Here is a 12,611-nt window from a genome sequence, read left to right as displayed (position 1 = left end):
TGGTTCGGGTGCCCGAGAGCTGGGGGTGGCGGCTGGAACCCGGTTTTTGCTGCTGCGGCTCTTCCTCCCCCCGCCCCGCCCGGGGCTTTGTGCTTCGAGATCGGGTTCCAGTTTGTGAAAATCGGCCTCCAGGCCCGTGTTCACAGAGGTTGACTGAACCCTTCGGATGGGCAGGTACGAGCCCTGCCCAGAACCGAGAAAAGCCAAACCCCAACACTTGAAATTGTGAATTGCTGCCAGGGGAGAAAAAAGAAAAAAAAAAAAAAAAATAAAAAAAGGAGTTTTCCTTGTGGAGCTGCCAGGCCAGGCAGCTGCTCCTCCTCCCCCCCCCCCCCCCGCTGCCTGCACCCACCCGGCCCTTCCCCCCCCCCAGCCCCAGGTGCCCGAAGCAAATTTGGTGCAACTGAGTCAAGTTCAAGGCTGCCTCAACTGCAAATTGAGGGCAGTAGCTTAGGCCAGACTCTGTCCCCTGAGCCTCCGTCCTCGGAGGGTGGGGGGTGGCGAGGGCATCAACCCTGCTCCTGAGCAAGGCAAGTGCAACCAGCTGCTCCTCGGTTTGAAGAAGTGGAGGATTTCATGAGTATTTGTTTTGCCAGAAGGGAGGAAAGGTGAAAAAGCCTGGGGGGAGCGTGTTGTCCTCCCTGCGCCCATGAACCTGGCTGGCCCCGGCTGCCTCGGGCAGTTTTCCTGCGAGCCCCATGGACACAGGGATGAAGGAAGTGGTTAAATCCTGCTCTTTCAGGTTTGTTTTGTTTTTTTTTTTTTTTTTTTTTTTCTGCGTTTGAAGTTCAGGGCAGTTTTTAATTTTTTTTTAAATAGAAAAACATACTTTATTGCTTTTTAACAATGAAAAGATTCTTTACAACATGTCACGGTTGAAGACTGCTTTTGTTTCTCTTAAATTCCCATCGTGGCTCTAAGAGTGGACCAAGCTTTATTTCCACCCTCGCTCCCGCCCGGTTCCCTGGAACCTGGGTGAAGCGTTTTCTGCTGGAAACCCGTCAGGGCGGGCGAGCCGGCACAGGGCAGGAACTGCAGCTTGGCCCCAGCTCAGGCAGGTGAGGGCTCGGCCACCGGCCCTTCCCGCGGCACCGGGGGAGGGACCGTCCCCCCGGGGATGGGGTAGAAGCAAAGCTCAGCGCCAGGTTTGGGGGTCACCCCCCCCCCCCCCCCCGAGCCGTCCAGGTCACGGTTCTGCTCCCCGTCCGTCTGCCGCTGTAATTTTCAAGTGAACAGGAGAACTCGAAGCCTCCGTCCTCGGCTTCGTAACGGTCACTCTTAAACAACCACCTCTCGAGAAGAACCTTCACCCTCACAAGGGGCGAGTCGGCCGCGGGCCTGGGGGCGAGGGGCTCAGAGCAGCCGCCCCCGGCACTCGACAGCCCCGCAGCAGCACAGCAGCTCTTTGCCTTCCACGCTGCCCACTTCGTAGTTGTAATCCCACGTCAGCTCTGTGCCGGCTCGTATCCTCCTGAGAAGTTTTGGGTTTTTTTTAAAAAAAAAAAAAAAAAAAGAAGAATAAAAAACCTGCACGGGCTGGGAGAAAAGGCCATTCCCAGCAGGAGGATGAGCTGGACCCCTCGCTAGCAGAGAGCGCCGCCGACGTCCGACCTCGCTGGCCGGGGCGGCGCGGTCCAGCTTCCCCCGGGGCAAGGGTGAAGCAGCCAGCGGCGCTGCCCCGGGCTGCGCGGCGAGCAAAGGGACAAAGTTCCCCGCTGAATCACTCCCGTGGGGCTTCACGGAGGAGCGGCCGCGCTGGCGGTGCCCGAGAGGCAGGCGGCAGGGATTCACCGCCGCCCGGGGGTTCGGGGCTCGAAGGAGCTGGGCAGCCGCCCGCTCCGCGCTTAAATCCCTTTTGGGAAGGTCTAAAGCTGCTGCGAATCGCACCAGAAGCTCCGGCCTGGAAGAGAGCTCCTCGCCCAGCTCAGCTCCGGGCTTCTCCCCGCTCGGGCTGGCGTGAAACGGGGGACGGTGGCGACCGGGAGGAGGAGGCACCCAGCCCGCACGGGTCACGCAGCCCCGGCCCTTCCCCGAGCGCCCCGCGACTCACTTGCTGGCGAAGAAGGCGACCCAGGGGAAGCGGAGGTCGTGCGTGTCCACAAAAACGTTCTGCACGAAGAGGTTGGGACTGCAGCTGTGCTGTGAAGGGAGCGGAGACCAAGGCAGTGAGCGAGCTCCCGCGGGGCGAGGGGTGCCAACCAGCCGGCGGCAAGCACCGGCCTTCGTGCAGCGGCAGCGCTCCCGCCGCAACAGGACGCGCTCCCTCCCCCCGCCCGCCCCACCGGGGACGCGCCCGGACCCCCGCGCTCGCAAAGGCACCGGGCGCTGGAAGGGCTGACGCCACCGTCCCGCTCAGCCCGTGTCACGGGGCCGGAGCAGCTGCCCCGTTTCACCGGGCTGGGGCGGCTCACCCTCCCAGTCCTGGCTCTTTTCCCCCTTTTTTACTGCTATTTATCTCACCCTGGGGAGGACGGGGCCCACTGGCGGGACAGGTCACCCCAAATCCGTCCCTTCCCGGTGACTCACGTTGAGGTACCGGCCCAGGTTCCCCTCCAGCTTGGCGTCGATGATGTAACAGGACTCCTCTCCGTCGTAGAACTGGCGGGTGGTCCGGCGCACGGGCGCGCTCTCGCCCTTGTCGGCCGCGGCCAGGTTGGTGGATTTGATGGCGATCCCGTGAGTGGATTTCAGGGCGAAGCCGCGGGTGGATTTCACCGCCACCTGCCTCTTCACAGGACCTGCCCCAAGAGAGGAGCCAACACCGCCCTGGTCTCTCTCCACCTTCCCCAAGAGGAGCCCCACAGCAGCGCTGCCGCCCCGAGACCCTCTCCTCTTCCCACAGGGGTGATAAATCCCTTAGAGATGCAGCTCAGATCCAAAATGCCACCCTGGGATGGCTCCTGGGAATCCCCACCACCCAGTGGAGCCTGGAGACCCACCACCGTAAGCCCCACAGCTGTTTTGCCCTTTTTTTTTTTAGGAGCCATCCACAAATACTCAATACTTGAGGGCCGGGGTTTCTCAGACAGCGCCTAGGGAGGCTTCAGGCCCCGCTCAGCAGCGCCTGGAGCAGGATCCACCCTGCTCACAGCTGCTCCGTCCTCAGGAGCCCTTCCCAGTGGTTTCTGGCCAGAATTTCTCACCTGGACCTTCCGCTCACGGCCCCTGTTCCTCCCCCAGCAGCCGTCCTCACCTGACCCAGACGAGGGGTTTTTCTTGTCGTCCCCTTCCTCCTCCTCGGAGCCCGAGGAAATGGTCTGGATGTCGTCGCTGTCGTTGGTGGTGCCCTGGGCCTGCCCCGCCGCCGCCTGCCCGGTCTCCCCCTCACTGTCCGTGCTGCTCGACAGCGTCAGCACGTCCTGCGGAGAGGCAGCACCAGCTGCTGAGCGCGGCCCGGGGCCCAGCATCGCTCCACCGCTCGCCCTTTCCCCCCAGCAGTATTTTGCCCTTTTGGCAGAGGCTCTCCGCGCTTTAGGAAACCCTTCGGAAGCGGGACGCTGCCGCGGTCAGAGCTGGAAGGGGGACACAGGCCCCAGCTCGCAGGCCAGTGGGGTTTTGGGGGGGGTGGTGGGGGGGTGGTTACTCCTGCAGCACCCAGACTGCCAGAGACTCCCGAGCCTGCACCATCAGGTGCTCCGGGTTTTGCAAGGCGGGGAGGAGACCCCAAAAAACAAAGACCGTCCCCTGGGATGGCTTCTGAGAGCCGGCTGTGCCGAGCGACGGGTCGCTGGTGTGCTGGGTTTGTGACCCGCTGGGACACGCGGCCCATCCGTCCTTTTTTGGGGGCTTTCAGAACCATGAAAGACCCCCCCCAAGTCTGAAGGAAACCAACTGCCTCCCCCAGGAAATCACAACTACGAACCACCAGCCCTGCGCTGGTGCTCAAGGGGGGACCGAAAGCGGCACAACCCAAAGTCAGGGTCAAGGTCTTCAGCAAACCGGCGTGGAGCCGAGGCAGAGCCCGGCCCCCCCCTCCCAGCCCGGGGGTCACCGCTTACGTCCGTGGGGGGCTGCAGGGCCAGGGAATGCCGTCGGCTCTGCAGCAGGGCGGTCTTGCTCGTGGGCCTGCGGATCCCCTCCAGCTTGGGAGGGCTGGGGTTGTAGCCGTACATCCGCCCCAAGTCGCTGAGCCTGGGGGCGAGGACAAGAGCGGGTCAGGCTGGCAGGCGCCGGGAGAGCGGCCGGGGCCAGGGGAGCTGCCAGCGGGGCGAGCCTGCCCCCTCCAAGCCCACAAATCGCCAGCGCACGCTGGGGCGCGGCCCAAACCCTCCCGACCTCGCCGTTTGCTCCGGCAGCGACGTCCTTAAGAGTTAAGGGGCAGCCCTGGAGCTGCAGCAGTTCGCTCAGGGCGGTATTCGGAAATAAAAAAAAAAAAGGCAGGGAAATACAACGGGAGGAACCTTACCCAGGAATTTTGGTTACATCTTCAGTTTCCTGCAGAGGGGACAAGTACAGAAGATTAAACTCTCTCCCTTCTGGAGGACCCTTCAGCCCCTCTGCGGGCACGCTGCCCGGCCCACCCCACCGCTCAGCCTGACGCCCAGTCCCGGGGTGCTCCACAAGGTCCAAGTTATGACCAGGGGTCTCCCCGGGCTCCGCAGCCCACCCAGTGGGTCTCCTGGGTGGGTGGACAGAGCCCACCTCCACCCCCCCGGTGTCCCCAGCCCCGGCTGAACACCCTCCCCAGCAGCCCGGGTACCCGGGCAGGTGCTGGCTGGGCAACTTCTTTGTAGCCTCTCGGGCCAAAGCTTCCCCCAGGATGGGGACAGACCCCTCCCGGCCCCCCCCCCCCAGCAGGAAAAGGCCGAGGGGACGCCGAGCAGCACCCCAGCACCCCCAGTCGTGTTGGATGAGTAGAGAAGCCTCTGGAGCAAGAGCGCAGCTGAGGTGCAGCTCTGGGGCTCCGTCTCCTCGCCCGTGCCCCAAGGTGGGGGGCAATACTCATCTCCCGCCCCCACAGCCCCCCCCCTGCCCCCCCCCCTTACATCTTTCTTCGATGCCTTTGGCTCTCCGTCCAGGTCGCCCGGGGCAGAGGCACAGGCTTTCTCTCTCTCCCCAGGGAGCTCCCCTTTGCCGGCCTTGGCTTCGCTGCCTTCGCTCATCTTGAAGGAGGAGGCGCTGTCATTGTCCTGGAAGCCGTCGGACATGCTGTTGGAGCTCAGCCACGAGGCCACTTTGTTCTTGGAGGTCTCCTCCGACACCGGCAGCTTACAGGGGGCGCCCGCCGCCGTCTCCTCGTGGCTGATTTGCCGGGTGAGCCCCGAGTCCTTGGAGGCCGTCTCCGAGAGCCCGTTCTCCTTCTGGCCCCGGGTCTGCCGTCGCGTGGCATAGCTGCGCCACACCGAGCTGGTGCTGAAGTCCTCGTCCTTGCAGAAGTTGTCGTCGGAGCTGTCCTCGTTGGACTCCTCCTGCTCCTCAGTGCCTGTGTTCTCCTCCTCTTCATCCTTCATGTCCACCCCGCTGCTGTCGGAAGAGCATTTTGCGTCGCTCTCGTAGCCCTCCTTGAAGTTCTCCACGCTCTCGATGTGATCCAGGTTTGCAAAATATTCGTCGCCCATCTCTAGCCCCTCTTTGTCGGCAAAGTCATCCGTGAGGATTTTCCCTGCGGGTGGGGAGTAGAAAAACGAAGTAGTGAGTTTCCAGGGATGACATTCCTACCCCATGGGTTTTACCCTCCCCAGAGGCTCACCGAGGAGCAAACAGGCCTGACACCACCTTATTCTAAAGCCGGGCCGGGAAAGGACAACTCGAGGTAACGAGAATCTGAAGCACGCGGCCGATCTAAAGCGGGCCCTCGCTAACGTCCGGGCTCCCAGCAGGGAACTCCAACAGGGCGACTGCTTTCCCTCTGAAGGGCTGGAGGCGAGGGCGCGGCGCAGAGGCAACACCAAGGGCAAGAAACCAGAGCGCCAGAAGGCAGGCCAGGCCTGTGGTTAGTTTCGTTTCGGCGCTAACGCAACCATCCTGCGCAACTTCTGCATTTCACTGGCTTGTGCCGATGTCCCCGCGGCTGGCCCGACGTCAACAGGAAGCTGGGAGGTGTCGATTCACCCGCAGCGACGGCTCTGGGGGTGCGAGCGCTTCGCTCGACGCCGCGGCCCCACGGGCTGGCTCCTGCAGCACCTCGCCTCAGAGCTGGGCACGGGAGGGTTTCCCTTTCCCGTCCCCCCGATAAGCGCAGGAAGAGCTTCACCCCCTCTCTGCTGGGTTTTGCGATAAACAAAACCGAGATCTCAGGCCTGACACAAGCTTGACACAACCAGCTCTTTCCAAATCCTTCTCCCTCCCCTCCTTAACCAAAACAAAGCAGATTCACGCCTGAATACACGTGACCGCTGGGAAGAGCGCTGGCTCAACAGAGGCTTTTCATTCCAAGCACCTATTTCAGAGCTGAGAGGATTCTACCTGCTGGCTCAGGGGGGTGGGATCCTACCTGCGTAGATGCAGACAAAAGAGCCTTTAGCAATATCATCGAGGCAGCGAATGCCCCAGCCTTTGTTCTGCGTCTTGAATAACTGCAGGCGGACTTGGAGCCCGTGTTGGACCAAGCGATTGGTGCACATGTTGACGTTGCACTTGCACCTCTTGTTACACTCGTAAACTCTGGAAGAAAGGAGAAGAGTGACACCTCCCTCGACAAAGCCGTCTCCCACGGCGTGCTGGCGTACCAGTGTTGGTGCAAAGGGACTCGCAGCAGCGAGCTGAAGCTCAGCAGACGTGGGAGAGCGGAGCTGCAGAGCGGGACCGGGCCACACGTCCGCACTCAAATCAAGAACGGAGGCAGGTCCTCAGTAGCTGCACTCAGCTGCGGGCAGTATTGCCTCTGGGCTGCTATTCGGGGTGGGGGGGGGGGGAAGGAGAAGAGGCAGCTCTGCTCACCCTGTCGGGAGGCATTCTTCCAGCCTTTTGTGCTGGTATCCTGAGTTGGGGTTGATCTGCCCGCCCGGGGTGCAGCCCGTCGCTTGGACTGTCAGCTGGTGACAAGCACATTTCGATCTAGAGAGACACACGGAAAAAGCCACCCCGTGGCCCGGAGGTTGGTTGGTTTTACAGACAGGCAAAGAAATCACGTTCTTCCCGCCCGCGCGTACGCGGAGACGGGCACAGGGGGCTTGACCTGGGGGGGCCAGCCTGCAGCCGACCAGAGCTGCGTGGGCTTAAAGGCCAGAGCAGGCCCGGCTGGGGAGGGCACCAGGGCAGGGAGCACAGCCCGGGTGCTGCCCCCCCCCCCCCCCCCCAGGCCCCACGACACACGAGGAGTCACCTACTTGTCCCTGCAGCCGTCTTTGCAGTCGCAGCCCACGAGGAACTCCCAGCTGGTGTTGATGTAAACCCCCTTGCCGGGGATGCGCTCTTTGCTGTAGGCCACCTGCGGCGGCGGGGTGTTGTCGATCTCGTTGACGCAGGACAGCGGCACGTCCTCCCTGCCCTTGGTAATGTCCGTGATGTAGTAGTAGGGTTTGTAGGGCTGGAACTTGCGATCCACCAGCACGTACGGGTCCAGGCAGAACATCTCCAGGAAGAGGAAGTCGCAGTCCGTCTCGAAAAGGTAGCGCTCGATCTCCGGCATGGCTCGCAGGCACAGCCCGCACGGCGTCTTGTAGAGGACGTGGAAGCCCATCTTGCGGTTGACCCGCCGGCGGGCCGTCATCCGTCGGAAGTCGTAGAGCAGCGGGATGAGCAGGGGGTTCTTGCTGCGGTAGTGGTCGTTGCGGATGGGGCGGACGCGGGACAGGCAGGTGTAGCTGCAGACGTGCGGCAGGTAGAAGAGCTTCTCCAGCGGGGCTCGGTACGAGGGCTCGTTGGGCACGCGGTCCATCATGCCGTGGAAGGCGTGGGCCGGGCCGCTGCCCGCCTGGCCACCGGGGAGCCTGCCGCAGCGAAAGGGACACACTCGGCTAAGGGAAGGAGCGGGGCGCTCCCCGATTTCGGGCACCGGATTCCTGCCGAGGCAGCTGCTAGTTAGTTACACACCGGGGCCCGCCGCTGGCTCGGCTGCTTAGTCCAGGGAGACGCAAAGCTCGGCGTCCCCCGGGAGCAAGGCTGGGTGGGCCCCAAAGGGAGCGTCACCCGCAGCAGAGGACACCAAGAACCACCCCGAATCGGAGCTAGGGAAGCAAAAACAAGCACGAGCTGGTTGTGGTCTCCGAACGCGTGGATCAACGGCTTCTGTGCTGTGGATCGGCTGCCGCAAAGCCACCGCTGCCGAAAAGCCACCTGCAGATTTATAGGAAGAGCGGCTTCCCCCCGACCCTAGAAAGCTCATAGAAACGGGAGTCCTCTAAAAATAAGCGGGCTTTGGCCAGGGCCCACTGAGGTAAGTGCTGGTCGGAGCTGATAAGAGACGCTCCAGGCTCAAGCCAACAACAACAGTTGTCCAGGAGGGAGAACGAGGTAAGAGGAAGACAAATGCTCAGGACCAGACAAGGTGGAAGATAAAGGTGTCGGCCCACCAAATAAACCTGTGCTGAACCAAACAAACCCACACCGGCATCCCAAACCCTCCCAGGGACGCGGGGAGCTGTAACAAGGGCGAGGAAGCTTTGCTCACCGATGCTGCTGGGCCGCGCCGGTCCTTCCCGCCGGAGGTGTATCGCTCAGGACAGGAGAAGGCGGCGACGACTGCCCAGAGCCCACGGAGCCAGGACGGAAGGAAGTGCTTTTCTTGGCCACCTGCTTTCTCGACTGGGCCAGCTGGCTGTCGAAGCACCTGCACGAGGGAAGAAGGGAGGCGATCTGCAAGATGCACACGCTCGCACAACCGCCCGGATTTAGATCAGACAGGGGCAGTCAGAGGAACTCTCCCCGCACGGGAGTCAGTAACAGTGCTGAATCCAAGCAAAACCGAGCAGGTTTTTCCTAACCAGTGTGAAAACCAGCCCGTCCCTGACTACTTGTGCTACGGCGATGCCGCAGCAACCCCGACCAAACGCCAGAACGCAGCGAGGTTTAAAAGTAACTCTGACATGGTGCTATGTATTTGGAAGTGAGGCACGAGGGTGAGAGGGAGCGTAACGAGGATGTCCAAGGCCTTGGTTTCAGGAAGCCGGACAAACCAGTACATGAAGAAAGCCCTGCAATAGCAGAAACAGGAGCTGACAGAGGCTCAGTCAGCGCAACAGTACTGAGCAGTGGGAGGAACAAGAAATACAGAGGGCTCTTTTGTCTGCACCGAGGAACAAGATAAGAGCGTGCACAGGAATGTAATAATATCGCTGACGAAAGGGGTGCGAGGGGCTCCCAAACACCCCTGCAGCCCGATGAACAACATCGGGAAGGCGGGAGGCACCTGGAAGACAGTGGCCCTCACACCCTGGGAAAACAACAGCGGAGGTTTCCAATCCATTTATATGGATTAAACAGAACACCCCAAACCAGCCACTGGTTTTCCCACAAGTGGCAGAACATAGTTACGTTATCAGGGCAGAAAGGGAGGAGACAGTGAGAACAGGAGGGGGCGACTGCTTCTGCAAACATCTGCCTTAACAGCAAGGTATTAACATACATTTAAAAATTCAGGAGCAAGAGAAAAAAAAAAAGCTTCCATCAACGGGCTTTAAACAGTCAGAAATGGCTGGCAGCAGCTCCCCGGCACTGCAGAAAAACTGGAAAGCGAGACTGGGGAGGGAAGAGAACCAGGGCTTCCTCAGAGCCAAGAAACCGTTCTCCCAGTGCTAATAATCTAAACCCAGTGTGTTTTTAACCCAACAGCATCCCCTCGGGACAGCAGGGCCATGGGTACAGCACGCTGCCTTCAGTCCGTGTTGAAAACCAGTTGTCTTTAAGCAGTTCACTACTGAACGCCAGGGCAGGGAAAGGCCTGCAGTGTCTGCTTGTACTAGGTCTGAAACAAGATCCTAAAGTCAAAGCCTCTGTGAGGAAAAAAAAAAAAAAAGAATGTGTTTCTTGTAACCACTGCAAGGACTATTCAATGGAAAAGGGGAGATTCAGCAGCCAGCGGGACTGCAGGCTGGCTGACTGCTGCAGTCCAGCTTCATCATCTTCACTGCACAGCCTTCCTACACCCCGGGAGCTGAGGGTGCCCCGGTGTTAGGGCAGCAGCCCAGCTCTTCCTCTCTCCACCGGCGGGGCCCTGGGCTGGCAGCAGAGGAGCCCACGCTGCACTGCTCACGCTGGAGCAGCTCTCCTTCGGCATCGGCCTCTCCTCTCAGTTATGCAAGAGATGAGGAACAAGGCTATTACGGCTTCGACTCTCAAGTCTTGGTGAGAGTGGCATAGGAGCAGCGTTTCCAAGTTACCCCTCACATCCAGGGGCAGAAGGGCTCATACTGCACTGGTACTTGGAAAGGAACCCCTCCTGAGACCGGAGGCTGGGGGCAGGCGGGGTTTCTTAGGTGCTGCTACACCCAGAGAGCATCTGGAGAATAAAGCTTGACTTGCTACACAGGTCCCTTACAGCTGGGACATCCCCCTTCTCCCTTTTGCCCATGCAGCAAGGCGCAGTCACAGCGGAGGACATGCTGGCAGGGGGCCAGGAGTCCGTAAATTCGGACGGGAAATCCACAGCGGTGGCAAAAATGAACGGGGACAGCACCTCTCTCCCCTAGAACGTTATTAAAGTCCCAGAGCTCATGCTCAGGTGCCCTGGTGCTCTACAACACGCTGCCTTCATCACAAGGCCGAGCTGCTCCTTCGTCCAGGCCTCCTTCGGCACTAGCCTGCACCTCCGAGAACGTCCCGCTTGGGCCCCTGGCAGCAGGAGGACCGTGGGCGACTTGGCCGTGGCTTAGCTTTGTCAGGTTTGGTCCGTGCCCACCGAGACCGACCACTGATCCCGAGTTCTCAGTGCCTCGTAAGTCATTGAGGTCTGCGAGCAGGTCAGTCCAAGTGGAGGGATACAAGGCAGCCGGGGGCCAGCGCCTGGATCATGACACGAGGGAGCAATTCAGATTTTCAGAAGAGAAGGAGCAAATGTTCTAACTTGGAAACACAGCAAGCACGAAGCTTCAGCCCTGAGTAAGAACGTGGCATTTGGCTCAGGGGTGCTGGGCTGTCAGCTCCCCCACCCCCAATTACTCATCCAGGAGCCTTTATCTACACTCTCCCCAGAAGCATGACTACGAGTGACTTGTGTAACCAGGAAACAAGCCTCGTCAGGGAGGAAACCTGCACCTGAGGATCCCTCTACACAGAAAGGGTGGTGCCTGAAAGAGCTGGGCACTGGAGACCAAACGCAAAGGACGGAGTGGTGGAAGCAGAGACCCCACTCAGGTACTTACTCCATCTCAGCAGGCTGCGGAGAAACGGACCGTGCGGCCAGCGAGGCTGCCTGCATTTGCTCTAAAGGTTTGTACTGGGTACCAGCTCCCGTTAAATCTTGGGTATATTGTACTACAGGCCCTTTGCTCCTGACAGCACCTAGTGGGGAAGCGGAAAAAGCAGAGTATCAACGGGGAAAGTCTCTACTGTCAACCAAAGTCTGGGGCGCTAGCCACAAAATATTGCTTCAGTCCCCAGAGGCAACCAAAACAGAGGCACCAGGTCACTGGCTGAGCTCCCGAGTCACAGCCTCTCACCCCAAAGAGACCCTGGCCACGTTACACAACTGCAGTCTGGCTTTGCGGCATCTTTTGTGCCAGGAGGAAAAGCCCATGTAAATCTTAAATCTCCAGGAGTTCTGCCAAAAAAACCCCACCAAAACCAAACAAAAACCAAAACAACCCACCCGCCCCCGCCAATTCACAATGCGCTCATTCAAATTCCAGGATACAAATCAAAGAAAAAGATGCCACATACCAACATTGGGACGCGTCCTTGCTTGTCCACTTTGCTTCTTTTCTTGGGTGGAGGCTGTGGAAGTTTTCATGCTGAACATGGGCTCGAGGCGTGTGGAACCCCGGTAAATCCACTCACAGCGTTTGTCATCCTGCAGCAAGGAGAAGGCAACACTCACAGCACCTACAGCGAGAGCTTCAGAGGTACAGAACAGGCCAGGGAGACAGCAGCACGCTTTTACGGGGAGCAGAATCGAATGGAAAGGAGGCAAAGCATTGAGCTGAAGGCTCTTGAAAGACCGTGCAGCCAAGAGAGGACAGGGGCAGTAATTCCTCGATCTGGGGGACACCGAGTACAAACCAAACCAATGCCAAGACCCCAACCCACAAATGCAGTTCTGCTCTCGGGCCGATGACTGGCTAACGAGGTGCTGCTGGAGAAACCAGACTCCCCTGGGAGACAACGCCTCAGCGCAAACCGAATCTGCTCTAGGACAGGGAGGTTGAATTTGCACGTGTACAACGTCCTCCCCAGCCCCGGTGGCTCTGCAGTGATCTAGACAGAGAGCATGCCTGCTCCCTTTCTGCAGTTTGTAGAATTCGAGCAAGCAGAATACTGCTCAGCTTCTCAAACCAGCACTTGTCTTTGGACAGAAGACATCGCTAGGTGTTTCTATCAGGAAAGGGACCAGGACAGAATACCTGCAGGTGGCGAATTTTGTGTCTTATCATCTACCACTTTGAAGTTTCACATGCAAAAGGCTTTAGAAGGCTTTTGCAGCTTTTGTCATGCAAAAGAAAGTCTCACCTTCCCATCAATGCACCGTAGAAATCGGTGGTCTACCTACTAAGCAAAATACCTGCTTGCTCCAGGAC

General features: G+C 59.7%; 1 protein-coding gene across 1 annotated transcript in view; it reads right to left on the bottom strand.

Annotated features, from left to right (window-relative positions):
• Nucleotides 1-804: 804 nt before the first annotated feature.
• The window catches only part of LOC116964156 (histone-lysine N-methyltransferase SETDB1-like), a 12,481-nt gene continuing 674 nt past the window's right edge, over nucleotides 805-12,611 (bottom strand). Inside the window, exons 2-14 of the mRNA XM_042784915.1 lie at nucleotides 11,758-12,074; nucleotides 11,241-11,379; nucleotides 8,552-8,710; nucleotides 7,269-7,871; nucleotides 6,880-6,996; nucleotides 6,434-6,603; nucleotides 4,986-5,602; nucleotides 4,406-4,434; nucleotides 3,999-4,131; nucleotides 3,194-3,359; nucleotides 2,527-2,738; nucleotides 2,051-2,139; nucleotides 805-1,471 (exon numbers count right to left, since the gene is read on the bottom strand). Of these exons, the coding sequence (XP_042640849.1) occupies nucleotides 1,354-1,471; nucleotides 2,051-2,139; nucleotides 2,527-2,738; nucleotides 3,194-3,359; nucleotides 3,999-4,131; nucleotides 4,406-4,434; nucleotides 4,986-5,602; nucleotides 6,434-6,603; nucleotides 6,880-6,996; nucleotides 7,269-7,871; nucleotides 8,552-8,710; nucleotides 11,241-11,379; nucleotides 11,758-12,074 (2,869 nt within the window). The 3' untranslated portion in view covers nucleotides 805-1,353. The remainder of the gene's footprint in view (nucleotides 1,472-2,050; nucleotides 2,140-2,526; nucleotides 2,739-3,193; nucleotides 3,360-3,998; nucleotides 4,132-4,405; nucleotides 4,435-4,985; nucleotides 5,603-6,433; nucleotides 6,604-6,879; nucleotides 6,997-7,268; nucleotides 7,872-8,551; nucleotides 8,711-11,240; nucleotides 11,380-11,757; nucleotides 12,075-12,611) is intronic.

This window comes from Tyto alba, unplaced genomic scaffold (assembly GCF_018691265.1).
Source record: "Tyto alba isolate M040663 unplaced genomic scaffold, T.alba_DEE_v4.0 Super-Scaffold_8, whole genome shotgun sequence".
NCBI classification, from domain to species: domain Eukaryota; kingdom Metazoa; phylum Chordata; class Aves; order Strigiformes; family Tytonidae; genus Tyto; species Tyto alba.
The sequence above is the reverse complement of the archived record's forward strand: the minus strand, read 5'-3'. Positions and strand labels throughout refer to the sequence as shown.